At 47.9% G+C, this 26,571-nt stretch overlaps 10 protein-coding genes across 10 annotated transcripts; 4 read left to right on the top strand and 6 right to left on the bottom strand.

Annotated features, from left to right (window-relative positions):
- Window positions 1–332: 332 nt before the first annotated feature.
- On the top strand, window positions 333–2,374 carry FPRO_05905 (uncharacterized protein; the record flags this gene model as incomplete). The annotated part of the gene is made up of 5 exons (XM_031229240.1): window positions 333–713; window positions 771–1,375; window positions 1,424–2,068; window positions 2,127–2,140; window positions 2,286–2,374. The coding sequence occupies 5 exons, from the start codon at window positions 333–335 to the stop codon at window positions 2,372–2,374; spliced, it is 1,734 nt and encodes a 577-aa protein (XP_031079496.1).
- A 656-nt stretch (window positions 2,375–3,030) lies between these two features.
- Window positions 3,031–5,313, bottom strand: FPRO_05904 (uncharacterized protein; the record flags this gene model as incomplete). The annotated part of the gene is made up of 4 exons (XM_031229241.1): window positions 3,031–3,757; window positions 3,812–4,485; window positions 4,535–4,750; window positions 4,801–5,313. 4 exons carry the CDS (start codon window positions 5,311–5,313, stop codon window positions 3,031–3,033), a joined length of 2,130 nt encoding a protein of 709 aa, XP_031079497.1.
- Window positions 5,314–5,939: 626 nt separating this feature from the next.
- FPRO_05903 (putative Diphthamide biosynthesis protein 3) lies at window positions 5,940–6,250 on the top strand (the record flags this gene model as incomplete). Its single annotated transcript, XM_031229242.1, has 2 exons — window positions 5,940–6,137; window positions 6,188–6,250. The coding sequence occupies 2 exons, from the start codon at window positions 5,940–5,942 to the stop codon at window positions 6,248–6,250; spliced, it is 261 nt and encodes an 86-aa protein (XP_031079498.1).
- An 819-nt stretch (window positions 6,251–7,069) lies between these two features.
- On the bottom strand, window positions 7,070–7,374 carry FPRO_05902 (uncharacterized protein; the record flags this gene model as incomplete). Its single annotated transcript, XM_031229243.1, has 2 exons — window positions 7,070–7,212; window positions 7,275–7,374. The coding sequence occupies 2 exons, from the start codon at window positions 7,372–7,374 to the stop codon at window positions 7,070–7,072; spliced, it is 243 nt and encodes an 80-aa protein (XP_031079499.1).
- A 3,042-nt stretch (window positions 7,375–10,416) lies between these two features.
- FPRO_05901 (putative leucine--tRNA ligase, cytosolic) lies at window positions 10,417–14,088 on the bottom strand (the record flags this gene model as incomplete). Its single annotated transcript, XM_031229244.1, has 5 exons — window positions 10,417–11,594; window positions 11,749–11,788; window positions 11,849–13,427; window positions 13,480–13,964; window positions 13,996–14,088. 5 exons carry the CDS (start codon window positions 14,086–14,088, stop codon window positions 10,417–10,419), a joined length of 3,375 nt encoding a protein of 1,124 aa, XP_031079500.1.
- A 330-nt stretch (window positions 14,089–14,418) lies between these two features.
- On the top strand, window positions 14,419–14,950 carry FPRO_05900 (uncharacterized protein; the record flags this gene model as incomplete). Its single annotated transcript, XM_031229245.1, has 3 exons — window positions 14,419–14,662; window positions 14,715–14,785; window positions 14,837–14,950. The coding sequence occupies 3 exons, from the start codon at window positions 14,419–14,421 to the stop codon at window positions 14,948–14,950; spliced, it is 429 nt and encodes a 142-aa protein (XP_031079501.1).
- Window positions 14,951–15,096: 146 nt separating this feature from the next.
- FPRO_05899 (uncharacterized protein) lies at window positions 15,097–15,719 on the bottom strand (the record flags this gene model as incomplete). Its single annotated transcript, XM_031229246.1, has 2 exons — window positions 15,097–15,597; window positions 15,651–15,719. The coding sequence occupies 2 exons, from the start codon at window positions 15,717–15,719 to the stop codon at window positions 15,097–15,099; spliced, it is 570 nt and encodes a 189-aa protein (XP_031079502.1).
- A 412-nt stretch (window positions 15,720–16,131) lies between these two features.
- FPRO_05898 (uncharacterized protein) lies at window positions 16,132–16,797 on the top strand (the record flags this gene model as incomplete). The annotated part of the gene is made up of 2 exons (XM_031229247.1): window positions 16,132–16,488; window positions 16,543–16,797. 2 exons carry the CDS (start codon window positions 16,132–16,134, stop codon window positions 16,795–16,797), a joined length of 612 nt encoding a protein of 203 aa, XP_031079503.1.
- Window positions 16,798–17,308: 511 nt separating this feature from the next.
- FPRO_05897 (uncharacterized protein) lies at window positions 17,309–17,748 on the bottom strand (the record flags this gene model as incomplete). The annotated part of the gene is made up of 2 exons (XM_031229248.1): window positions 17,309–17,402; window positions 17,453–17,748. The coding sequence occupies 2 exons, from the start codon at window positions 17,746–17,748 to the stop codon at window positions 17,309–17,311; spliced, it is 390 nt and encodes a 129-aa protein (XP_031079504.1).
- Window positions 17,749–18,263: 515 nt separating this feature from the next.
- FPRO_05896 (uncharacterized protein) lies at window positions 18,264–20,776 on the bottom strand (the record flags this gene model as incomplete). Its single annotated transcript, XM_031229249.1, has 6 exons — window positions 18,264–18,646; window positions 18,700–19,412; window positions 19,463–19,945; window positions 19,999–20,076; window positions 20,129–20,688; window positions 20,738–20,776. The coding sequence occupies 6 exons, from the start codon at window positions 20,774–20,776 to the stop codon at window positions 18,264–18,266; spliced, it is 2,256 nt and encodes a 751-aa protein (XP_031079505.1).
- Between the last annotated feature and the right edge of the window lie 5,795 nt (window positions 20,777–26,571).

The following is a 26,571-nucleotide window of genomic DNA, read 5'->3' on the forward strand; positions in this document are numbered from 1 at the left end:
TCTTTCTTTCTTTCTTTCTTTCTTTCTTTCTTTCTTTCTTTCTTTCTTTCTTTCTTTCTTTCTTTCTTTCTTTCTTTCTTTGGTGGTAGCCTTAAGGTATCTCCCTTGAACTTAACGTTGGCAGAGTACATAAAGTCCCCCACTGCTTTGAACTTGTGTCGATCAACTTTTTTGCAAACCATCATCAAACATCATACTCACCCACTCAACATTGCCTCCTAACCTGGGCAGGGCTGTGAAACCTCAACTTATTCCTGGACGGGGGATCGGGTACCTGCTTCCTTTGTGAAACCCTGTGTTTCCTTTTCTGAATGCTCTGATATCTTTGCAAAATGCTATGCTTCAGGAGAAACAAAGGCCACAAGGTGGTACCAAAAAAGAAGAAGGTCAAGGCAACGACTTCAACTTCAACTTCGACTAATCAGACATCTACCTCGAGAACCAGAAATGGCACTGACACTGACACTGCCACTGTCACTCAGCGCAGGAATAAAGCGACTGCAAAAAAGACACGTCCTTCCCCTGATAGATACTCAAATTCTCGCCCTTCTCCCTCTCAAAAACGCAACCCTGAGCAACGCCCCCCTATTCAACCGCCTCGCCAACAGTCCAAAGTTGCGCGCACCAACGACATGTCCGCCCAAAATAGCAGCTTCTATGGGCGCATTAACTCGGCCATTACGGGTGGTTTTGAAGACGATAGTAGTGCTACTGTAGTGTAAAATCGAACGAATAAACCTCAAGACTCTTCATCGAGTAACACAGCTCAGTCTCAAGCGTACGACACAGCCCCTGTACCATCAAAACAAGCCCATTTTCGCTATCAACGTCCTTCTTTTCTCGATGATTTTGACTTTACTGCAGAGTCTCTTCGCGATATAGTTGTCGCTCATGGGTTTACTTCTGCTTTGTCGCCTCGACAAGGCTATCATCCTACCCCTGCGTCTATCCTAAACTTTGCAGACTTCGACCTTGAGAATACAGGTACTAAGATTTCCGATATCAGACACAACAATACTTCATCCAATGAACAACCGATAGCTAGCACCGCCGCCACCGCATCATCTTCGTCTTCGTCCTCTGCAAGCCCGTACCTTGATCTGCCTGAGTCACCGGACAGTGATGCTGTGACAGTAAGCGCAATAGGCGGCCGAGAGTGTCTTGCCTGTAGCGACATGAAAGCTCCAGATTCTTTTCCAGATTTTGTCACCTCGAAATGCACGCACCCTCCTTCTATATGTTTGGATTGCATGGTGCGATCAATCCAAGTGGCCATAAAGACTGAATACTGGAACGAAATCAATTGCGACGAGTGCAAAGAAAGACTAGAACATAACGACATTCAACGCCTTGCCGATGAACAGACAATTTCCAAGTATGAATATAGTACTCAAACCGATAGAATACGACTAACATCATATAGATACGAAAGACAGGCGCTTCGAGCTGCTGTGGCAGACGAGGAGAACTTCTTCTGGTGTACCTCTGATTGCGGCTCTGGACAGATCCATGACTCTGGGTCTGCTCAACCCATCGTAGTTTGCATTAAATGCAATCATCGCTCATGTTTTCGCCACGGAGTCAACTGGCATGAAGACTTGTCTTGCGACGAGTATGATCGGCTTCAAGAGGATCCAGAATTCCGCAGCTACATGGAACTGGAAAATGAAAGGTGGGAGGAGGCTCAAGCAGCTCAAGAAGCTCAAGAAGAAGCGGATTTGGACGTCGCTCGCAGGTTGGAAGCTGAAGAAAATGCTGAAATTGAGCGCCAAGAGGCACAAGATCGGAGAGCGAGAGAGCGAGAACGGGAACGAGAGCAAGAGCTAGAGAGACAGGGGAACCAAGAGAGGCAACGAGAGCTGGAACGAGAGAGACGGAGGAACCAGGAAATGCAACGACAACTAGAACAAGAGAGGCATCAGAGGCAACGAGAGCAGAATGCAACAGAAGAAAGGCGAAAAATTGTAGCCAGAAGGAGAGAAGAAGAGGCAAAGAGCAATGCAACATTGAGAACTACAACAAAACCATGTGGAGGATGCGGATGGGCTATCGAGAAGAGATCCCGCTGGTAAGCATCAAATCTTCGTGTTCTATAAAGGCAAACACAGTACTAACAGGAACTATAGTGCACATATGACATGTAAGTTCCTTGCCGCCTTTGCTGTTTTCTTTTTATCTTTCCGCACATGCAAGTCTTGCTATAATGCTGCTTCACTATCATGGGTACTATGCGATCACACAGGACCTCCACGCCGGCCACGTTATATGGACACTAATCATAGCAGGTGCAAAATGCAAATACCAATTCTGTTGGCTCTGCGGCAAGAAATGGAGCAGTGTACACTTGCGCCTTTCTGGATTTGTTCAGATTTAAATTGAGTAGTGCCAATGAGTCTGTATCAAGTAGTTGAGAAATGCAACAAGATCCATGGCACTGCCCAATTTACTTAGTTTATGCGGTAGGCCGCAGTTTTCCCCCTCAGCTAGCTATAAGCGAAATACCCATGCAGTGCTGATTCTTGTGTATCACAGGTTCAAGATGTGGGCATGAGTTCTGCTGGGAATGCGGCGCCGACCATCAGGCTATCATGAGAGGCGATAACAGCCTGCATAAGAATACATGCCCTTTTCACCCTCGCAACCAGAGGAGTGGGTGAGATATTGGGATAGGCTTTGGAAGGATGGTTGACATGAGAGGTTTGGTGGATGGGTTGGGAGCCATGACACCTCCAGGGTCGTGTACATAAGCTCTGTTCTCCTCGACTATGTATAACGCAAAGCCAGTTTGGTTATCCATCCTGAGATTTGGCACGGGTTGTATATCTCAGTATATTACAAATATGCAGGATACCATCAAGTGGTTGGCGAAGAAGCTGTTTCAATTATTGTCTGTGGCATACTACCATATCAACTAAACATTTTACGCCAACGTCTAAGTACCTCTAAGGAAATACACTTATATCTGTGCAACTATTCAGCCACGGTTATTCGGTATTATTTCCACTCAAACCATAATATAGGTTGTGCCGCCTAAGCAGCCGTCAACTCGGCGATGCGGCGCTCCAATTCGGGGACCTGGCGCAACCGAACCTCCAGCTCTTCCTTCTCATCCTCAAGTTTGAGGCGTCGATCGGCATCAAGCTTGGTGAAAACATAGTTGCCCTGGCCATCGAACTGAAGGATGTGGGAGTGATACTTCCACAAACTTCGACGGTGACTGACAGTCATGAGAGTGACGCCTAGGGCCTTTGCTGTATCATACATGGCCTTCTCTGTCTCAAGGGTAACGCTGCTGGTACACTCGTCAAGGATAGCGTACTTAGGGCGATGGTAGAAGAGCCGAGCCATGGCAACACGCTGTTGGAGACCACCAGAAAGAACATCGCGCCACTCAGCCTCAGCGTCCCAACCTTCCTCGTATAATTCGGGTAGGTGCTCAAGACCTAGGATTTTGAGATACTCGAAAAGGTCTGCGTCCGTGACACCACGAGCACGCATCTGGCGAAGAGAATCCGGGTAAATTATTTGTTGGCGAAGGGAGCCGCGGGAAAGGTAAGGCCGTTGGGGGATGTAGAATATGGCGTGAAAAGGGGGCTTGTAGACTGTGCCTCCATAAACAGGCCAGAGACCGCCGAGAATGCGGAAAAGAGACGATTTTCCACAGCCGTTAGGCCCAACAACAAGCAAGTGGTCTCCGTGTTTGAGAGTGAAAGACAAAGCTTTGATGAGCACGTCACCGTTAGGTGAGATAATGGGTCTATTTGGGCGAATGGGTTAGCGTAGTAACAGAGGGCAGTGATCTCCAACTTACACATCAATAAAAGTGATGTCGTTACTCTCGTGGACAGTTCCACGCCCCTTGAGAACAGCCTCGTTGCCTTCAACGCCCGAAGAGGAGACGAGCTTCTTTTCGAAGTGACCAGCCTGGACATCATCCATCACATCCAGTAGAGTAGCAACACGAGACGTATAGCCTGCCAATTCCATAACCTCTCTATATGAGAACATAATACGGCCAAATGCGTCGGATGCAGAGAGAAGCATCCGTCTGTTGGTGACAAAGGCTTCTGTTCGATCGCCCATATTCATCGCGATATGACCAGGCATCTTGACGAAGACGGGAACACTGCAGAGCATCAAACCAAGGGCGCCCCAGAAATATTTAATGACAAAATCTTCCATAAATCCGTGGTAAAATCGTCGACGGAGGATGTAGTTGACGTGCTTGATGAGAGTAAAGTAACCCTTGTCTAACGTGTCTTTTTCAGCGTTGTGGCCGCCGTATAATGCGACTTCTTCGCTATAATCGATAAGGCGTGAGTGCTGGAAGCGGAATTCGCCCTCCAACCTTGCTTCATCTGCAACATATTTCCCAAACGGCGGAGTTAGTGCTCTCATCACGTTGGCTGATAATTGGACAAGGAGTGACATGAAGACAACACCTTCACCACCGACGCTATTCGACAAAGACCAGGTATATATTGTCTGAATGATGTCAGCAACTTTGCTGGTAAGTGCAAGCAACTCAACATACCATATCCAGTAGAGGTTTGGCTAAATTGCTGTACAATTCGGCCAGACTATTGGAGAACTTTGATACATCGACCGCAATCAGTTGATCTGGATTCTTTATTCTGTCATCCAAAGCCGAGATACCGTAGAAAGTCAGATTGGATAAGTACTTGTCATGTATATGCTGCGTAAGTCGCGATCGATATTTGAGCGACAGCTCAGCTTGGTGATACGATAGCTAAAGCAGTTGTGAGCAAGCAACGAACATCGGGGAATAATTAGGCTTACCATGGAGTTGGTGAAGGTCGCAGGGACCGCGATGAGCATCCACCATACTATGCGCTTCAGGAATTCCTTTCCGTTTCCTTTCACGAGAGCCTTCACAATAGCACCATCCATCTCGGCGACGCGTAGACTAATTGAAGTCCTGAGAACCAAGAAGAAGCTGTGGCTCATCAGTAGCCTCGACTCTTTGCTGCGCCATCCTGGAACAACAATTTTAAGTAGCCGAAGCAATGACCGAAAGAACTCGCGATTCAGCTCGACTTTCTTTCGGGGTGTTTCCTCGGTTCCACTGGATGTGGTACCACGACGAGCTGCGCGCTGGGCAGATTCACGGGCGGAGGCTGCCTTTTGCTCCGAGATGGCAAGGCGAATTCGATTGGCGAGGGCAGCTAACAGCGTTATCCATACAGCGCGTGAGATACGTGTGCGATTGGATACGTAGAGGGTTGTGAGTTGCGAGATGATGCCCCGGAGGGTGCGATCGCCCGGCAAGGCGAGCTTCGATTGCGATGCCATGACGCGCGCGCAGACCCAGAGACTCTGTAGACTAAGTTGATAATCGTATACTCCGTAATACTCTTGAGCGATCCCTAGCGATAACTCTGTAGTCCCTTGAAGTCGAAACGTAGTCGAGATTGGGGTTGAGCCGAGGCGTATCGACGTCACATCACAGATCTATTCAAAGCAGTTAAGCCCATGGGGAAATCAGAAGTCGAATGGTATCCAAGTAAAACTCAAGCACTGGTTCAAATAAAGGTCATGGGATCAAAGCCAAAGAAAGAGAAAAAGAATTCGAAGTGTTGAAGGGAGTAAGATTCTTGCGCTACATGACCAAGGACGTCTTGTGAGCTCCAAGATATCGATGGCAGTTTCCCCATACAGTAGCTTCCTCGGTCGATGAATCTGGGGCAGGTGTAAGCCTCCCCACATTTTCCTGTTGTGCTCGGCATGTGATTAACATTTGAGCCAACAGCCACAGGATGAGCACAGCCACTTTTCATAATCTGAGCCACTTTACGCGGGGATGACTGATTTTTTGATCGCATCGCGGGGCACCTTTTCTGAATATTTTGGATAAACACAACATCACCGAAGAATACCTTTCTCATTACGACCATATTAGCCATCAACTAGCAGCTGCAATGTCCGACGACGAGGGTATTTCCATCTACGATGAGGTCGAGATCGAGGATATGACTTTTGACGAGGCTATGGGGGTTTACCAGTTCCCATGTCCTTGTGGCGACAAGTTTCAAATCACACTCGAGGATTTGCTGGACGAGCAGGATATTGCCGTATGTCCTAGTTGCAGTCTCATGATCCGGGTTATTTTTGATCTGGTATGTCTTGCGACAATGGTTTGCTCGTGGCTTTCTGTTCACAATTTTAGGATGACCTACCAAAACCTCCCACTTCAGGCACCTCGGGCGGACAGGTTCCTATAACCGCTTGAGTGAAGCAAGAATGGCGATAGAATCATACAAATTGCGACTACCCATGCGAATAGGCCCGGCACGACAATCGCCCTTCCGCCGTGAGCACGACACCCCCTGAGGAGATTGTGGCTTCTATCCAACTCGACACCGGTAAATCGGCCAAAACTTCCGGAATCCTTGAAAATTCCATTTTCGCAACGTCCCCAAACCAATACGAGCAGCAACCTCTCCCTTGGTAGGGCAAGAGTGACCCCCAGGGTACCTGGAAGCCCGGCTCATTCAATGAAGTCTGTCTAGGGGGTTGCAAAAACCATGAGAATCGCTTACATGAAAATCCATCCATGTGTCACCAAACCGATTGTCGTGTTTTTTTGCAACACCGGGGGTCTGTGTCTCCGCCACAATCTGCCAATTTACAAGGGCGATGAGCAGGGAAGAGGTCATTGAGACCCCTGCAAGTTAAGATAAGAGCACAACACAAACGTCACGCCGGAAATAAATTTGCCGCCGTTACTCCTTTGGTTCAGTGTTACTACCAAGTTTTCAGAGACAAGCAGGACTATGAGAGGCTCAAATGGGCTCTGGGTAATAAAAAAAATATATTTCAACGAAAAAGAAAGAAAAACCAGACAACGATGGTGGTATGCGATTAGTATTAATATAGCTGGAGGTGATTTCGCTCCATTGGTCTATCTATTCTAGTCAGGACAAAACGTTCCCGATCTATCTCCATCGAAAGTTAAACGCGCACCAGCACGGTTCCTCCAGGACTATGCATCAGAATGCAGCATGTCCTCATATCCACCAAACCCTGTACAAGTTCCAAATGTCAAAATTTACAGGGCAAGGGCAACAGCGAGAGCTCCAGCGAGACCGCTGAGACCGAGGGCAGCAGCGCCGTTGGCGGGGGTGGAGCCGGAGCCGGAACCAGAGCCAGAGCCAGAGCCAGAGCCGGAGCCGGGCTTAGTACCGTTGGTGGCTGTTGACTGATGTTAGTTGAACTGTCGTGAGAGAGGATCGTGAGAAAGGGTTGGAACTAACGGGCACCGGGAGTAGCGACGGGAGTAGCCACAGGAGCCACAGGGGTCTGGGCAGCAGCCGCAACAGCGACGAAAGCGAGGACGGCAGCGGAAGCGTGCATTTTGATGGTGGGTTTAGGTTGTTTGGTTGTTGGTAGAAGAGTTCGAAGAGAATTAGATCGGGTTTAAACGAGTGTTGATGTAGCGATTGTAGTTGTAGTAGCTGTTGAGTGGGTGCTGAGAACGAGGAAATGACTGAACGAGTAGAGGAGCTTCGACTCCTATATACCTGAGAGCCTCGCAAGGATTGAGAGGAGAGTCAGTCGGTGCAGTACATACATGATACATGATACCAGCCCCAGGGGGCGGTTGCATCATCCCAACCCCAAGCCACCCACTTCTTTTGGTGTCTTCGAGTTCCACCGTTGTACTACTATACATGACTCCACCGCCAGGATATTTCAATATCACCCAATACCAGATGCCAGGGCCTCAACGAGGAAGTTGATCCGGTGCGTCAGTTACAGAGCTGGGAGGGTCCACACTGACTTTTGTTTTCTCTGGCTGAAAATCAAGGCACAGAGTCAACGCAATCTACAGTGTCGGTTGGGGTTGCAGTGGAAGGAAGGCTCTCTGTTGAGTCACGCTGGACTACACTGGTTGGTTGATTGCAGCGCAGGATTGACGCGGCTGTACAGTGAGTAATTCAATAATCAGCAAAAAATAGATATACCCAGCCTCACACCAACTGTTCCGCTGATGCTGATGCTTATGCACTACGGTATATTGTTGCTAGATCAACCAACCAAGATCTGATACTGCCCGCAGCCATATGCAAGACGACAAGATATTGACATGATGGATGCACACCACGGGAGAGATAGCCAACTAAGCATAACACCACTGCAGAATGTTCAGGTCCAGCCTAACCAGCCAACACCAACCTCCAAAGATTCATAGAAACAGGAACAGTCCTCAAGATGATCAGCCGTGCAGTTCCATAGGCCTACACAGTTTCACTGGGCAACGAGAGACTTGCGTCATAAACGCAACCAAGTTTTGATTATGTATACTGCACTGTGACTGAACCTTTGAGGATCAGGGAACAATCATGAATGGTCGCTGTTGGGCGTGGGTTAGTTTGTTTGGGGTTGGTGGAGGCGGATTGCGCAAGCTTTCCAGACCAAGGCGAATAAAAAAACCGCTAGATTCTGCCAGAGATTGTTTCTAAAAACAACCACAAGATAACTGGAGACGGGTTGCACAACAACACCAACCAGCTCGCTGTTGATAATTACTGGAAGCAAAGACGGAATAACATGCAAGTACAAGGAATCCGCGCGAATAGCGGGTGCCGGTATTCCCTATTTCCCCTTCTCCCGCAGGTGCAGATGAGACCTTCATATCCCTGTGCCCTGCTAGCCTGTCGCCTGTGCCCTGAAATCTTGCGGCTGGACCAAGTGCTAGGATTGTATTTTGCGGCTCGGACTAATAATCTGTAGATCTGTGTTGGATTTTTTTTAATTGTGGTTCTGACGCGCAAGCAGAATCAAACAGCCCAGACCAGGCTGCGGCCTTAACAGCAACCACAAAGCCACCAGTCAAGGGGAAAAGGAGAGGGAGAGGGAATAAACAGGAATGATCGTCCAGCCACTCTCACTCTATTATCATTTCTTATCGCGCATGGCATTAAAACGAAACAGCGCGGACATTCCGACAAGCCCCATCATGATCGATTGCCTCGAACTTTCTCGCTCACTTAGACCAAAGAACCCCCAGCAAAACAGCAAATATGAATGGCCTGTGCTGTTATAGTGGTTCCATAGAAAATCAAGCTCCCTGCCCCTGCCAACTTCTTGCTAGCTTGGCCCCGGCACTCTGGCCTTGTCTGGCTCCCGTCCTCTACCGCTTCCGTCGCCTGCATCGCTCCCACACCGCGCAAGACGCGCCCTCGGGGGGCAAGAAAACAGCGAACCTTACTGTGGGGTGTCAAAATAAACTTAGCAAAAGTCATCCTAAACTTAGGCTATATTACCCTAAGTACTTTTGTCATCTAGGATCAAGGTCCTGTGTTTTCTTTCCTCCCCTAGACGCGCAATTGATGGAACCCATCAGTATGTATCCATAATTCCATGTTTTAATCTGAATCAACGGTTGGAGGAGAGTGTCCAGGTATAGTGATGATGACTAGGTCCCTTGAACTTGAATATCCCCCCTTCAATCTATGTCTCCTTTAACCGACCCGGAAAACTCCATATTTTTGCATGAACAAGCTTTTGGGCCCCTTTTGTTTATTATTACTGCCTATTGCCCCGGAACATTTCTCGATAGCATTCATCATCCATTTTATGTCCCCAGGGGTTTGTTACAGACCAAATGGGGATGCAACCGGAAATATTCAATATCAAATTAATAACTGTCCCCTGCCCTGTTTATGTAGTGCTCGGAGAAAAAAGCCAAAGGTAGAAGCTCGGTCAGACTGTCTGTTTCGACATGAGTAAACTTCCATTGAAATTTTGCATGTCGTTGAAACAAACCATGCAATAACACCAAACCCTTCTCTCGCCTCGTTGATGCTATCAAATACCCCTGTCTCATTTGACTCAACCTTGTAAGCTCAACCATGTTCTGTCAAGTTCTGGAATAATTACTGTTTTGCAACTTTGCAATAAGTATCGGAATTATCACAATCACCGCATGACTACTCTGTACCTATTATCGAATCTCGTTATTATCACTGCCACTTTTTCGGCTTATTGTATAGTGGCAAAGCACTACGTGATGTCAGCGTAAGCGTATGCGTGTACCGAGTCCTAAGGACAAGAATAGCCTACCAAAGAATCCGGATTACTGTATCGAGTACGGAGTGTCAAGCATCGAGGTGACTAAAGGCCAAGAGGGAGGCCTACATGGGTTTCAATCCAGATCAAAATCAAAATCACGGCGATCATGCCAGGCATGACAAAGCGAGCCGTCTCTACCTACCTAGTATAGTTGATCGACGTCTTTTCCAATTTTAACTCAAAACACAGATCTGTCGATCCACACACAGTACACACATCTGATGCAGGAACACGTAACCTCAACCGATGGGTTTGTATGCATTCCCGCGTGACACTTTCTATTTTAGCAACAAGCAAGATCTCCTTTTCTAGCTCTTACATTCAAGCCTCGACATTTTCAAAATGGAATGTTGGCTGTCCAGGGACTGCATGCTCAGCTGTAGGTACTGAAAGCTCCACCTCCTTACCATCTCCGAGGTTGAATCCCTTCTTGCTGCCCTCTTCGACTGAGATGATGTGGCAAGCAACTAGGCCGCTAGTTCGCTTCAATCCAGGAACCATCTGCAGGAGAGTCTCCTTCTCGTTGAATGCCAGCTTCTGCTCCAGGACCACGCTCGCTGGCTCACCAGCCTGAAGTCGTCTCTTGAGGTTCTGCACAAATGGCATGGCCTTCTTCATCTCTCCCATCTTGCCAATCTTGCCATTGAGCTCCTTATCGTTGACCGACTTGGCCTCCACGTTCCACATCTCCTTCAGGAGATCAATGTATTTCGCTTGCCAAGCTGGAAATTTGTCCGTGACAAAGATTGTGAGTTGCTTGGGCTTCTTGGGGTCGAAAGATGTCTCCTTGCCCTTGGCCTTCTTCTTCAGTTGCAGACCCTCCGCCGAGTTGACGTTGGAAGCAGTGGTTCGTACATAGTCACGTTTTGCCGACAGGGATGCATCAACCTCCCTAATCTCGGGAAATCGAGCATTATGAATAGTGCCCTTGTTCTTCAGCACCTCAAGCCAAATGTACTCAGACCAGTGAGGAGCAACGACCGCCAGCAACAGAGCCTGTACCTCGATATACCGGAGGGCAAGATCGCGGTGCAGTTTTATACCAGCTGCTGCGCAGGCTTCTCGATAGAAATCGCGAGCACTCGTCAACTCATATAGACCAGCCTTCAAGGCCAGCTTGTAGTTGGTGTTGGCATACTGCTCAACAGCCTCCTTGATAACCGCGTTCATGTCGTTGTTGAACAAAGCGTCCTGGAACGAATTCAACTCGCCAGTTCGAAGCTGATCCTGATCCCGAACGATGTCCTCACACCACTCTTTGAGAGTATATAATCGGAGAATGTTGGTATCGGCAACATCCTCCTCGAAATTGGCGTCGTTTACACCGTCACCGGCATCTGCAAGAGCAATACGAGAAGCATCCGCACCGTATTTCTCTGTCAAGTCTCGGAGAGTCATGAAATTACCAGTGCTCTTACTCATTTTCTCGCCATTCAACATCAAATGACCGTTCGCTCGGATACTTCGAGGCCAGTACTCTTGAGAGAATAGGGCCAAATCTGAGAAGTGTTAGTCAAGGGATACTAAATTTGCCTGAAATGAGGTAAGGGAGCGAGGAAATAGAGAGGTTCAGGAAAATCCAGAAAATTCACAAAATTCCAGGGGAAATCAGAGAACAGAAAACGAGGAAGAAGATAGGAAAAGGAAACGAACGGGAGTATAAACTGAAAACGAGATGGTTATTTATCAGATCCTGTAGAACACGAAGATTAGTCTCCCTTCATCTCAATGTAGGTACTTTTATTTCACTCACTTTGCCTGATACTCGCACGTCGAGAGGATAGAAGTACTCGAATTCGCGGCGCATCTTCTCCAGAGTTTCTTTGGGAATCTTGCTGCCTGTGACGATCTCGTCACTTAAATCACGGCGGCAGAAGATATAGTCCCAGACTTCGTCGATCATCTGTTCCGGTTCGACATTTGCGCTTCCCTTGGTCTTACCGAAAATGTCCTTGTGCAAAAGATGTGCGATAGTGTAGTAGGCCATGTAGACAGTCGAATCACTCAGACTCTCAACAAGGAATTGAGGATCCCAGGGCAGCTTAGACCCAAGACCAAAGGAGCGAGCACAGGCCCACTGGTTCAACCAGTTCAGAACTCCTTCAAAGCTGTTCTTGACTTCAGGTGTGTAAGTGTTGAGACCATTGTCCACATAGTCAAGGGCGGTCTTCTTCCACGATTCCTCGCCATAGTCCAGGTACCACTGGTCCATAAGAGAAACGATACATTCATCGGCTGATCGGCTGACCACCTTGCGCTCAGGTTCAGAGTAGGCAAATGCCTGACCAGCATCGATCATCTGCTGTCGGACCTTGGGCTTGGCGACCTCGACCTTCTCGCCCTTGAACTCACCTACTTTCAGAACACCCTGGTAGAAGCCCTCCTTGTAAGCAAGCTCCTTGGCCTCTTCGAGCTGCTTTGTATCCTTGGGAGAGGCAATCTTGAGCTTCTTGACTAGGAAAGGGGCGCAGAGGTCACCGTAAGTGGGTGTCTCAATAATGGGGAAGATCTCAAGCTCGGCCCACTCCTTCTGAATCCCATAATAATCGGCCTTCTTAGCCAGGTCGGTCACAGTAGCAAAGTCATCGGGACTGTCAGAAGGCACGGAAGTGACGACTCCAGTGCCCTTTGTAGGGAGAACAGTCTCCATAGGTAAGACACGGACTCCCTCCTTGTGTAGAGAGAGAGGAGCATCAACAAGAGTGCCAACCATGTCGGAGCCAATGATCTCAGCAACCTTCTCAATGACCCCCTCCTTAGCAAAGATACCCTGGTACGCCATATTCCTTGCTGCGCGCTCCGTCATACAGTAGTAGTCGCTCTCATTAACTTTGAAGATCCCGTAGGTAATCTTAGGGCCAACGAAACAGCAAGTCTGGCCATACATAGTCTCAGGTCTTAGAGTGGCCGCGATTTGGTAAACATTGACACCATCCGGAAGCTTATCCTTCAGGGCCTCGGCGGCTTTGGGCGCCCATTCGAGAACCTTAATCTTCAGAGCAGTATATTCCTGAGGGCCAACACCTTCACCTTCAGCTCGGTCGTGGTCCATGCAAGGCTGGCCATCCTTGATAGAGTAGATGGTGTATCGCTTGCCAAATTTGATTTTGTTCAGCGCCTTGAGACTGTTCATCTGCCATCGAACGAAAGCGTCGTAGTAAGGGTTAGCATCGGTGGTGACGAACGACCGGCGCCAGTCGATACGGCAACCAAAATTGGTCAGGTCTTCCCTACACAGTGGAGGGAAGTATTGAAGCCAATGTTGAGGGTCGGCGAATTTGTGGATTTCCTCAGCGGGAATTCCGATAGCTTGCATGATCTGAAACTGGTACCTGTGAGGTATATCAGCAAGTTGAAAATTTCGAGGGCAGAAGCTCTACATACTTCATCTTGACAGCTTTCGCCGCAGCTTTGCCCTTCGTAGCCTTGAATTTGGTGATATCCTCTTTGGTCTGCTTGGCAACGGGGGCTTTCTCTTCGACAACAGGCTCATCATCCTTGTAGCCCGAAAAGTCTTGGCCAAACATCTTGACCTCGTCGACGAGCTTGTCGGCACAAGCCTTGATGGGCATACCAGTGCAGTGGAAGCCCATGGGGAAGAGGGTTCGCTTTCCCTGCATGCGTGCCACACCAGCGGCGAATTCAACCTTGCTGACGGAGAAAGAGTGACCAGCGTGGAGAGTTCCGTTCATATAAGGGTAGGCCATGGTTCCAAAGAATTTGGGCTGCTGCTCCCGAAGTTCGGCGGCGGGAATAGAGTGGAGGGGCACCTCATCCGTGGTGGGAGCATTAGCTTCAAAGACTTTCTCGTCCTGCCATTTCTGTTGATATTTCTTCTCGAGTGCGATCAAAGTATCTCGCTTCTCAGTCTGCTCATAGTTAGAGTGGCCACTTGTAAACGGTGGAGGAAGTTGGACCTGCACCTTTGAGCTCCTTGGTCTTGGAGATGTTGAGAGCCTCCATGGCCTTGGGAACAGAATCGGTAGAAGCCATGGTCGCAAATGGACGAGACCTGGGAAGAAAGAGAAAATATCGTCAGTTTCCCCCCCAATAGTATGTTGAAATATGAAGGTTGAGTGAACAATACGCACTTCGAAATTCCGTGGAAATTTTTGAGTCACTGTTTGGAAGGGATTGAATCGGACTTGAGAAGGAGGGGTGAAAATCGCGGGGCACACTCGTACAGTAGTGCATCAATGTGGCTGGTGATGTGGCGGTGATGTGGCGCTTATTGGAGATTCTCCAACACTAAGCACAGTCCTCATGCGAAGATTCATGTCTTGAACCATTGAGTCACTAGAGGTCCGAAACGACTCAATCACAATGTTTTCCACTCTGATGAGACGCATGGCCTCGTCTTCAAAGGAAGGCCTTCTCAAGAAGGCTCCTCTGACGGTGGCAACCAATCCTTACAAGGCCCGAAAAGTGTGGCCTCCGAACTTCAAGCAGCTTACTGTCCAGCAACAACTCCGGTTTGAGAAGAAGTACAAGCGTCGCATTATCTTAGCAAGTCGAGCACCGCGATGGGTGAAATTTGTCAAGACTGCTCAGCTCCTGACGATTGTTGGTAAGATTATCGTCACGCAATCATTTCTGGACTTATCTAACTCGAGCTCCAGCTGCAATGATCTGGATCTGCTTCTACTCCGAGTTCGAATGGTGGGGTCAGAAGTATAAGCCTTCTGAAGAGGTTCGTATTTGTGATTGTAGAAGAATCAATAACTGCTAACGCCATCATTAGATTCGTAAGAAGACACAATATCTATTCGGCACAGTCGATCCGGAGAAGCGATACGAACGACGACCAGATGCGCCGCCTTTTCATCCCCCAAAGGACGAGCCAGAATCAAAATAGTGTATTCTATACGTATATTATTCAATACTTGGAGTTCGGCGTTAGTCTCGTAGAGACGAAACATATATGGATATCTCAACAGGCAGACACATCTTGTAATCCGCTCTGGCATGCATGTCGTTCGTCGCTCTGAATAGACGTAATCCTCATCGCCCAGTCCAAGCAAAATTGGCACCCATACCAAGTCCACTTCCCAGGCCAGTAGGCCCTCTTCCTTCATTCACAGGTCTCTTCGCGACCGTTCCTTGCGCCTTTACCCCTGAGACAATGCGATCTAGGTTTGTCTCTATTACCACGCCCCCTATTATCATTTCTGATAAGGTAGAATGCAGGGTTTCGAAGTTGAAGATCAAGTCCAGCTCACAGACGTTCTCGAACAGCTTGTCGAGGGCCTCCACGTAGACTTGGATCAAATCGATAAGGGCAAGCGGCGACTCGGTCGATGTAGAGATGACGATGAAATAAAGGGTCGCATAGTTGCGGTATGTTACCAGTGTTGGAACATCGTTCTGTTCTTCCGAGGAGGTGTGGGAGGTGCCTGAAGCGGCGAGCAGAGGTGGAAGGGGTAAGAAATTACAAGATCCGGCCGGCCGATTCGAGACGAGTGTAAATATTTCGGAGATGAGGCGCTGTTGTATACTAGTTTCCTTTGGGGCGCATCTGAGTTTCTGGTAACAAAGCTGGAGGGGATAAAGCATACCAATTGGGTATAGAACTTTGTCAAACGAGGCTGACCTTGGCCGTTGAAGACCAGAAAGGCGTTGATCATGATTAGGGACAGGAGCTCTTCATGCCCTCACATAAACCAACGTAGATGACCTAGTAGAGTAGGTTAGGTATGGATTCAAATGGTATTGTAGGTTGAAATGGTGAATGGTGGGGCATGTGTCTGCAATGAAGACGCAAAGCTGATGATGACAGGATGGGGGGAGCTACGATTCCGGTACGTACCTACTGACGAATGGAAGTCATGGTGCAATTGGTCAGTCCCACCTGGCAGCTGCACTCATCCAGACCGCGGGGGAGCTTGATTGCTTCAATTCGTTCATCTTCTGAATAACAGCGATTGACCAAGCTCGTCACCGCGAATGCTTTTCTGGTTTTCATTTACGGGCCCTTTCTAACCATTCAATACTACAGTCACGACGCAATTCCCGAAAGTTGATTTTCTAACAAACAAGATGTCCCGACAAATCGCATTTCAAGCTTCCCGCTTGGCTTCGCGAGCGATCCGCTCTTCAACGCCCATCTGCCGCTCAAGCTTCCGTATTGCTCCTGCAATCTCGCACCTTTCCATCCGATGTGCCCTTTCGCAAAAATGCTTCTCGACTACAATTTCCGACAAGCGGGGTATCATGCCTGATACGGAGAATCCTGCCAAGCCTTTGAACGAAGCCGAAGAGATCCATCAGAATGCTGTTGTCGCCGATATTACTGAGCAACAGTATCATGACCTTGCGGACGAGTACCTCGATAATGTTGTCGGCAAGTTTGAGGAACTCCAAGACCAACGAGAAGACATCGATGTCGACTTCTCAGTACGTATAACCAATGCGATTATCGTCATCCCCATCTGATACATTTATCTACAGGCTGGAGTCCTCAGCATCAGTTGGCCTGACAAGGGCACATACATCATCAACAAGCAGCCCCCTAATAAGCAGATATGGCTGTCATCTCCCATCTCTGGCCCTAAGCGCTATGATTGGTGCCTCTTTGGAGAGGGTCAGAATGAGAAAGAGGGCACAGCTGTGGGTGACTGGATCTACGTTCGTGATGGATCCAGCCTAAACCAGGTTTTTTCTGAGGAGCTTGGTGTCGACATTGACGTTCCGGGTGAGGAGTAGAGCTTCCTTCCGAATACCGAGAAAAGACACAGCAAGCATGATTAAAGGAGAAGACTATCACAGACAAAGGAAAAGCATTCATGAAGGCGTTGCGGGCTTCGGTTAGCCTAGTGAGGATTGCGATTTGTGTTCAATGTATTGTACATGTACTATTTAGGGTCTCGCCGTTCGGGGAATTGGGAATTTCCAAGCCAGAACGTATGCAAATAATTTGTCGGTTATTCCGCCCAAGATCTGCCATCAACCATACAACTCCTTTTGCCTTGTGTATCCAGTACCGTAAATGTACGGGTCCCTTTCATCGTCTCAGCAAAGAGCCGCTAGGGGAGCTTCTACAGTACCTCAAGCCTTTGATAGCAAAATACACATCCGTATTTTCGTTCCTTATTTGTCTGCGAACTTGATATCTGTATGTCTGTATTCCAAGAACTTCAACCACCGCAGGTTTTCGCGGCAAGTCCTGGCGTACCGGATTGTTCTTTGCATAAACTTCAGGGAGCCTCAAGTAATGTCAACGAAGACAGAGGCCCATCGTTTTATTCAGCATAGCGACCGTCATATCATAATGATTATACGCAGTCACATTTGCATCCTTCATCTCCTGTCTAATCGCAACATAAGCACTGCTCACTCATTGAAATTGATTCAGACTTACGCTACATGTTTCAATGGATCATAAGCCGAGTAATCTCGTTTCCGGTATCTCATCTGCCGGACTCGCAATAAGTTCTTCAAGATCTTATGCTCCAATCCTCTCTCTTTCGCTGCCGCCTGGAGAAACCATATGGTTCGCTTGATGCCCCGTCCATCATATGTGGCACCTGGCTCACGAAAGGCTCTCCGGAGTTGATCGCGGGCTACGAAGCGAGCAGGAATTGTGTATTGCACTGCCTTGAGAATGTTTCGATATAGATGTCGGTAAGCATACCTTATCTCGGTCGGGGTAGCCATGCTTGCAGAATTTAGATAGACAGTTTAGATGTCATGGGTGTCCCCCGTCACGATGTGTGAGAAGTTGTAATGGGCCCACTTTAACTATCACGGAATAAATCGAGTTCATGACAGTAAACTGCGAGAGAGCGAAACCTTACTCCGCAGCAGCAACAGCACTTTCTTAGCATGGTCAATTCTTTATCTGTACCAAGCCGCTCTTCTCATTAGGTATATATGATATACAGGCCATTGTCAGCCGTCTAAATTCATGAAAATTCCGTCTAAATATATCGATCCATAGATCTTTGAGGAAATGCAGCGATTCTCATCCAACAACACACACACACTAACATCACCTTCATTTCGTAAGCCTCCTTTAAGCCCTGGCACCTTTAATTGATTCTTTCCCATCAAGTGACTCCAGTATCCTTCAGGGCGATCGCTGCGCTATCTTATCCTGGCGGTAACGCATCCTGCGCCTTGTGCGCCATCTATATGCAGGTATTCTTATAGACAAACTCCAAAATACTTCATCAATAGTCATCACGTCGGCTTTCTCGGCCCTCTTCTTGTTGACCAAGAGGAGTATACCGACCTTGCGCGCTGCTGCCACTATCGGACCTGTTTCGTCCGACCACTCTTGATAGCCAGCCACCAATACTTCGTTCATCACCGCCGGTCTGCATCTGAGACTTGCTGTCATCATCGATCGCAGGGGGGTCGAGGGAAAGTCCAGGAATGGCAGATGAGGGTCCAATGAGCCCTCGAGAAGATCCTACAGGAGATCCGGCTCTCATCAAAGAACCGGTTTCAGTGCCGTGTAACGAAGGAGTACCAGCAACGGTACTGGCGTCTCCGAATAGCGAGTCCATGTCTTCCAGCCGCACGCCACAGGTCTCCGGGTAGATAAAGTATACTTAAAACATGTTAGTAAGGCGGTGTCGGCTCAGGTATGGCAAAAGAACTTACCAATAACCACACTGGCCACACAGAAGAATGCATGAACCAGATACATGCGCCACTTAATCCATTCCTGGAGGATAGGCGTCATTTCGCCCACAAGCCAGTTGGCCGCCCAGTTGGTCGCTGTAGACAGACTGGCACCCTTTGATCGAATGCTAAGAGGGAGAATCTCAGGAGGATAGAGCCAGGGGATAGGTCCCCATGAGTAACCAAAAGCGGCATTATAGATCATGACGAACAGAACAACCAATCGAGGAGTCCACTTGATGTCGAGGAAGAGGAAGTAAGATATGAGCGATAGTGAGATGGCCATGGCTGTGGCACCAGAAAGAAGGATCTTGCGTCGACCCCAACGATCCACCAAGTACCATGGTGGAATTGTTGACATAAGATATGTGAGACTGTTGAAACCAGTCATGAGGACAGCGTCATGGCCAACCCAACCAGCAGACTCAAAGACGTACGGTGCGTAGTAGGAGATGACGTTGATGCCATTGAGCTGGGCGAGCGCTTGGGCGGACATGGCAATAAAAACTCGGGTTTTGTATCGACGAAACATGTCCTTATATGTTCGCTCGCCTTCTTGGCGTTGAAGAAGGACGTTCATCTTGATCTCGCGATACTCGTCTCGAGCCTTAGGATCATGAATGTCGCCACCTCCGTACAAGTTAGCAATGACCACCATGCCTTCTTCATCATGGTCGTTGTCCAAAAGCCATCTGTGAAATTAGCATGTCATTTCGACGCACACCGAATACGATTGACTTACCGAGGTGATTCAACAATGACCAGACTGCCGAGTCCAAGCAGAGCACCCATGAAGCATTGCAGTCCAAGAGGAATGCGCCAAGAATAGTCACTCTCAATGAAGCCACAGCCATAATCAACCCAGACAGATGTTGAGTAACCGACGATGTTTCCTGTGAACTCAATACATGCCAGTTTTCCTCTGTTGTGAGGAGGCGAGATTTCAGATTGATAAACAGGCACAATAGTCGAGAGCATGCCAACTCCGAAACCGGCAACGAAACGTCCAGCCATCATCATGGGCATGGAAGTAGCCAGAGTCTGGAGAGCACCTCCGACGAAGAAGATGCAAGACCCGTAGAAGATGGTGCGTCTTCGACCGATGATGTCGCCAATGCGACCGACCATCAGGGAAGTGATGAATGCACCAATCTCTAAGATAGCAACCATAGTACCAACGTATGCCTTGGAAGGATGACCAAAGTAATCCATGAAGTATGGTCCACTGGTAATCGATTAGTCAGAACCAAAACGGGCTCAAAAGGCATTGGAACTTACGTGATTATACCTGACATGACACCTTGATCATATCCGAAAAGGAAAACACCGAGTGATACGAAGATACTGGTGAAGTAGCTGGTAAAGGTCAGTCTACAAAATTGCAAGTGGCAAGAGTGCACAATCTTACATCAGGGCCTTGCCTGTCAGGCCATGGATTGAACCTGTACGTCCGGCCATGATGGCGCCAAGTACACGTTCAGCGCGAGAGGGACCTGGGGGGTTGAAGTTAGGAACCTCGATAGCCTCCTTGTTGATAAGGGTAGATCGCGACTGAGAATGACGGTGGTGACGTGAGTCCTGGATGCGAACCCTCTTCTGGTTGCCGTGCTTGGGATGTCGGCGATGAACGTTGGCCAGAAGTTCGTCCTCAACGTCCGAAGAGAGCTGTAAACGAACAGGGTCGTGCTCGTCGGCCAGCTGCTCGCCAATATCGCCGGTGTCAGTCCACGACGATTCGGAGCCAGAATAAGACGAGCGACGGTGAGACTTGGTAACGCCGGGGCGGCGTTGGCGGTTATCGTCGCTATCGTCGTCGTAGGCACGATCGTGGTCGTTGCGGGACGCGAGCAATGACGTCGCTTGTGAATCCGGGTCTTGGTGTTGTTGATTATCAGGACGAAGGGTCCGTAGAGGAATGTTTGAGGGAAGACGTGAAGACTTTGAGGGAGGAATTTTGGGAAGATGGGGCTGTTAAGCAGCAGCGCCCGTCTGCAGAGAGATTGAAGGTAAAAGGTACGGAAAGAGAAGGGGAAAGGCCGAGAGACAACGAGGTCATCGGCACCTTGAACGGCCCAGCGATAGACGGAGGGGAATGGGAAAGATGGGTCTGGTGACCGGGGTGTGGACGGTACAGAATCAGGGTCTATCGGCGTCTCTGGCAGGATTCAATCGGTAAAAAAGAGGTTGACTGGTAAACACAGCAAAAGATAGCGATACCTGACTGGGGCCCGGGTTCAATTGGGCGTGTGAGGTGGGTTCCTAGTCAGTTGAGATACGCTGTATCAGGCCTTGTTCTTCTGGGCTTGTCGGGACCCCTGGTTGGTGGTAGCTCAAACTGCGTCACTCGGCAGCGCAGATTTGGGGATCAGGTACTTTGGAGTGACCTTGGACAAATTGCATGTGCGTGAGGTTGCGACGCGGTACAGGCGGAATGCGCGGTAACAATCGACAAGCAAAGCGCTGTCATAGGCCCTTTTGGTTGAATTGATCAGAACGAACTAGACGAGACAAGTCCAAACTGCCTAGAATGAAGTCGCAGCTGGGGAAAAGCTGGAGTGCAGCACGCGGAGGTAAGCTGTAGCCGGCTGGGGTGGACGATAGGCAGATGACCACGGTTGAGACAGGATAGGACCTCAAGCGGACAGTTGCTGGCGGCAACAAGTGACAAATCTCGATAATACTTGTAGTCAGGCGAGACAGCAGCAGGGGCAGTGATCACGAAAATGTGCAAGAGATACGTCCGGGAGGAAAATGACCGACTCAAGGGTGAGGAAAGCGGGACGAAAAGAGGTGATTTGATGATAAGGATGAAGGTTGGTAACGAAAGAGAAATAAAGATGAAGGAAATGCGGTTCAAGATGAAGGAAGGGCAGTAACTTGAGGGATAGGACAAGTCGACGACTAAAACTCGATCGAGAGCAAGCAAGGGGACGGCTGCTGGAAAATAGTATGTACGGGAGTTTGCCATTCAGGGGAGGCTTTCAGGAGGTCGAGGTTGCGTTTGCCTGGCCTGGGCTGTCAGATTGAGATGTATGTAGGATCTCTTGCACTGTACTGACTGGGCTGTCTGCGTCTGATCTCCATACTCGCTACTCTATCTCAAGTACAGTAGCGATTCCACTTTACTCAATCTCTAATCTTGCTTGATTGCATGATCATCAGCCAGTTCGCTCTATCGAGTTTCAATTTCTACCATTTTCTCAGGGGTAATAATGGCTCATCTCTGCCAGCCTTAAACTCTGAATTCCAACGGTCTTATGGATACAGTCAGTACCGTCAGATGCTTGCAGTTTAACTCAATGAGAATATGTCTTGGAGACTCCACGTTCCCAAGCGGGCACTTCTCCACGCTTTTTTACTATAGGCGCTCGGGGCAAGCTTACCAGCTTGCCGTCCGTCGTAGGTCATTTACTAATTAGCACTATCGTGAAGTGTGGGGTGTGGACACGTTATAGAGCCAAGAAAGCCATAGTGGAGGTTCACAGTCGATAAAAACCACTATTGCTCTCAATCAATGGACAGCAAAATAAGGATGCCACTTGAAAAGATCTCTCTGCAGCTGAGACAAGTCAGATGAAGCGCTGCTAGATCTGACTCGTAATCGCATCCAAGGCTGTGCAAGCATAACCAGTCACATGCCTTGTTACCCATTCAGTTGGAACTCGAGTGTGACTCTGGAAGGGAAGCTGGAAATAGGCATGTTCCATTAATTCCTTTCTGACATGACATGTGCAGTTCAGCAATTTGATTTATCCTCATCCTCAACTTGAGTGCACAGGCGAGCCATTGGCTCCCCCCTCGTCTTTCGTCATGAGTCTTTGAGCAGCTCACAACCTTTGTAACCCCAGATCAACCTGATCTTGACCAAGATCCATTAAAAGTGGTCGGTTCCAATCGTTGGTGTTTCCCCACGAAATCAATGTTCACGAGGATGTTCTCTCCACATACTAAGTAACCCCCAGACTTGATGGCATATACGGACTGATGTACTTATCAAGTACTTTGTCCTCCACCCAAGAATACGCTATCGCGCTATCGCAAAGAGGGAAGACTCAAATCTCAACATGTTCTTCAAGTTCCACTCACACACAACTGGTAGTCCAGGGTATATTCAGGTTCACAGTAATTTGGTCCTCCGCCTATCGTCTTCTTGAGATATTGATGTTGGCGGGCCCGCTTGACTCGTGGTGGATCCAAACTACGTCACTCCATCTCCATTATTGACGCTTGTGGGACTGGACAGAACCCATAATCGAGTTTGTCAAAAGCGAGATGTTCGCTTTTGCAGATTTCACAATAGTTGTTGACTTGATACAATGATAGACCAACCAGGTATTCTTGAAAGCAATACAGACCTTTGCTTAAAAAGGCAATACTTATCAGTTCAAGTTCAATGAGGGACCGTGCTATCGTATACTAGGATGTAGCAAGGTTGAAAGATTAGAACATGACGATCTAATGTTGACCGACCTTTTACGAACAAGATGTCAAAATGGCGAATTACATTGTCCCTTGTTCCATCAGTCGCGTGATTTTATGTCAGGGTCCAACCTCTTTTAGTCGAGACCTTCGTTCGTAGTGTGTATATCGTGTTAGGCATATGCATTCGCTCTGGTCAAACCATATAAAGGGTAGACATAGAGATTAAATATGACCAGTTCTAACTCTACCTTTCTTCATATGATTGGTTATATCTATCTTCGCTGATTAGATATATCTTCCTCTATTATAATGGGCATAATGGGAGAGATATTTCGCAGTTGTCGTGAGCAAATCACAGTCTTCGGACAACAAGCATATCCTGTGAATTATAAGAGTGCATAGAAGTTCTCACAGACAACTCTAAGTCTTGAACCACGTAGAAATGGATGTGGTGACTTTTACTTTTGCGAACTTCATTCCAGATCTTTTGGTTACGACAAGTAGAGTCGGCAACAAGAGCAAGAATGTAATACGTTAGTAAAGTAGACCTATCAATTCTGAGAAGAGGTTAAGAACGATGCATTCTAGTTTCTTGTAATATATTCATCCTCAAGCTCCAAATGCCCAATATAGCCTTCCATGTCATTTGTGTTGGGCTGTTCATAGGCTCACTCAAGTCTGGTTCTGGCAGGCTCACGGACATGAATCACGTGAATAACAGGATCCTATGGTACCAGAGACAGCTTCGGTAAATACATATGATCAAAATCTCTGATAGATCTTCCTGGGCGACGTTTGTAGCTGGGTTGGGGTGGTCACTGATGTTTATGTCGCAGAAGCAACTGCCTGGGCCTTTGCTGCCTGCGGATGGTCATGGTGTTTTTGGACCTCTGAAAGGAAATTGAGTCATGTGAAGTAGGAACCCCTACCTCACGCATATGGTTAAATTTGATGCCTCACGGTATTCTCGTGTTTCTTCTCGTTTGCTACTCGTTCATTGCATGCTCGTGGTAGTTCTTGTCTTCATATGTTCCATTAATAGGGGCGCTCTATAACGAGGAAATACCGCCAACCTCATAGTAAATATAATTAAGGCCTAACGCCAAATAGCCCAAAGTATCTTTTCGCACGCACATTCGTGTTTGTTGCCTTCTGCATTCGGCTTTTTTGTCAATGTGCATCTTGGGTGGCGGTGGTTGAGCTGGAAATCGCAACTTGGTATCACTCAACGTCTTCTATCAATATGTATGTATCCATTCGCTCTCAGTAGCTTCAGTACAATTGAGTCAAGCGTTGGTTTTATAAGGGGCGTATAGGACCTGAGTGATTCTCGTAGGCTTTACTTAGTGGTAGTTGATATAACCACATCTATGACCCTTTGGCATATCTATCATTCCAGTATACCCTTCAAGCCAACCTTTCGACATTTTCGACCCTTACGACAGCTAGTTTAGCCCATTTTTAATGGAAGTTTGCTTGAAAATATCACTGGCTGAAACACCGTACGTGTGTTGCAGTTCCATTGTCATTTGCACTCGTCACTTGGGATCCGCAACTTGGATGAAGGATCTTAGCCCCATGAGTACTACCTCACACGCGAGACATCCATCAGGACAGACCGATATAGATGCCAGTAGTCATGTTCTGCTTGACTTCGTAAGTTTTATTTTTTTTAATGCCTATTAGTTGAGCTATGTACTCAGGTGGGATACCCTGTACGTGTCTTATCGCACTCTTGCGTTTGCACGAAGTGTCACAGAATTCCATGAACATCATAATTATATTCAAGCTGATAATGTGTACAGTTGTTACGGTACCTGCCATGATACAATGCCTACCAGCTGGCTAGATAAGACTAGGTTTTCAGACTTCGGACTGACACAGAAATTATCCCTTGAACTTATACTGACCCAGCAACGAATAGACATGGCACTCAGTGATAGTATTGCTGGTACCGAAGTCGAGGGCTGTCAAGGACAGGAAAGTTAGTTCCCGGAATATGAGAATATTCGCCTCTTGGTCGTCACCCCTACTCGTGTCAAACTCACGAAGATTGATTAAGCTTGTACGGATAGCAACGGCATCACCTCAAAAAGATGAGTAAGGTGTACCACATGCAGCCACAAGATAACGAGCATGGATGATACTGCGCCACATGCATGAAAGACCTTAGTTCTCAAGGGATCATCACATTGGTAAGTTCCGGGTTAGTATGTGGCACATACGGATTGTATCTACGGGGTGTAAGAAAGTAAGGGACTTGGAGCCTAAGTGGCAGAAATTATTTAGACGAGTTTAGGGTACTATATGATAAATCAGTTGAGCTTAGCATTCTTGTTAACTAATTGTTATTGTTTCCTACCTACCAGTGATTACGGAGTACAAAGGTGTCGTAGTCTTCTTGGACCCCTAGGTCGGTATACGCAATGCGGTGTTGAAAACAGGCCTGAAACAAGACGTTGAAAACCTGAAGCACCAATTGCAGTATGAAGTTAGAAGTCTCCAAGAGTTGATGAAGCAACTTTGTCGTGATTCTGAAACAAAAGCAGGGTCTGCTGGCACAGACGATCGACTAGGGGAAAAGAAGTTTAGCTGCTGACCAACTCAGCGCTCAGCTGCACGCTGATGTAAAAAGCTACTGATTCAGGGTCTGGATTCAGCCCAAATGGTGGAAAGGTTACTCAAGCAGGAAACTGGAGTGAATATCGATGAAGCTGGAAGCAAGAATAGAATGTGGACCACATGTGCGACGTGGCTGATGTTGTCGATCTCCAAAAGGCTGTGGCAACGACGGACGAGTTGGAATTCGAAGGAGCTCTGTATTCGCACAAGTTCCTTGGCCGGCTGTGGCGGGCATCCAGAAATCTCTTGGCAAATTGGGCTTCCAAGTTTGGAGACGTGCTAGCAGCTCAAGGGAGACATGGGCCGTTGGGCCAAGGGCAAGTACTGTATGTATAATGGAATAATTGAACACATATTGAGCAGGGCATCAGTTTTATAGGGCTTTGACCAACGTCTATATTTCACATGGAGCGAGGGATGGGGCCATTTGGCAGAGGACGGGGTAAACGCGAAGGGAGTCGTCTCGCTTCGCAGCAAGAATCATGCAGGTGATTCATCGCTAGAGAGGATCATTGATATTGAGATTTGAGCATTGAGCATAAAAGCGCCACCAAAAAGCCAATGCCAAGACTGTAATTTGCTTTAGGCCGCAATTGGACGAGTGAAACGAAACGGCTGCACTACGACCCGCCTTCAATATCCTTACACAGCATTTCGCGTCAAGTTTGAGGGCATCAGTACTCAAGTTAGAGACCAATGATGATGTGAACCATGAGATGCAGAAGCCCGCGAAGCACGACGGCCGATGCAGGCCAGAAATAGACGCTATAACCGATTTCTTTAAGATCAAATTGAGGGGTGGTTGGT

The sequence above is a fragment of the Fusarium proliferatum genome, assembly GCF_900067095.1.
Source record: "Fusarium proliferatum ET1 genome assembly, contig: FPRO_scaffold003, whole genome shotgun sequence".
NCBI classification, from domain to species: Eukaryota; Fungi; Ascomycota; class Sordariomycetes; order Hypocreales; family Nectriaceae; genus Fusarium; species Fusarium proliferatum.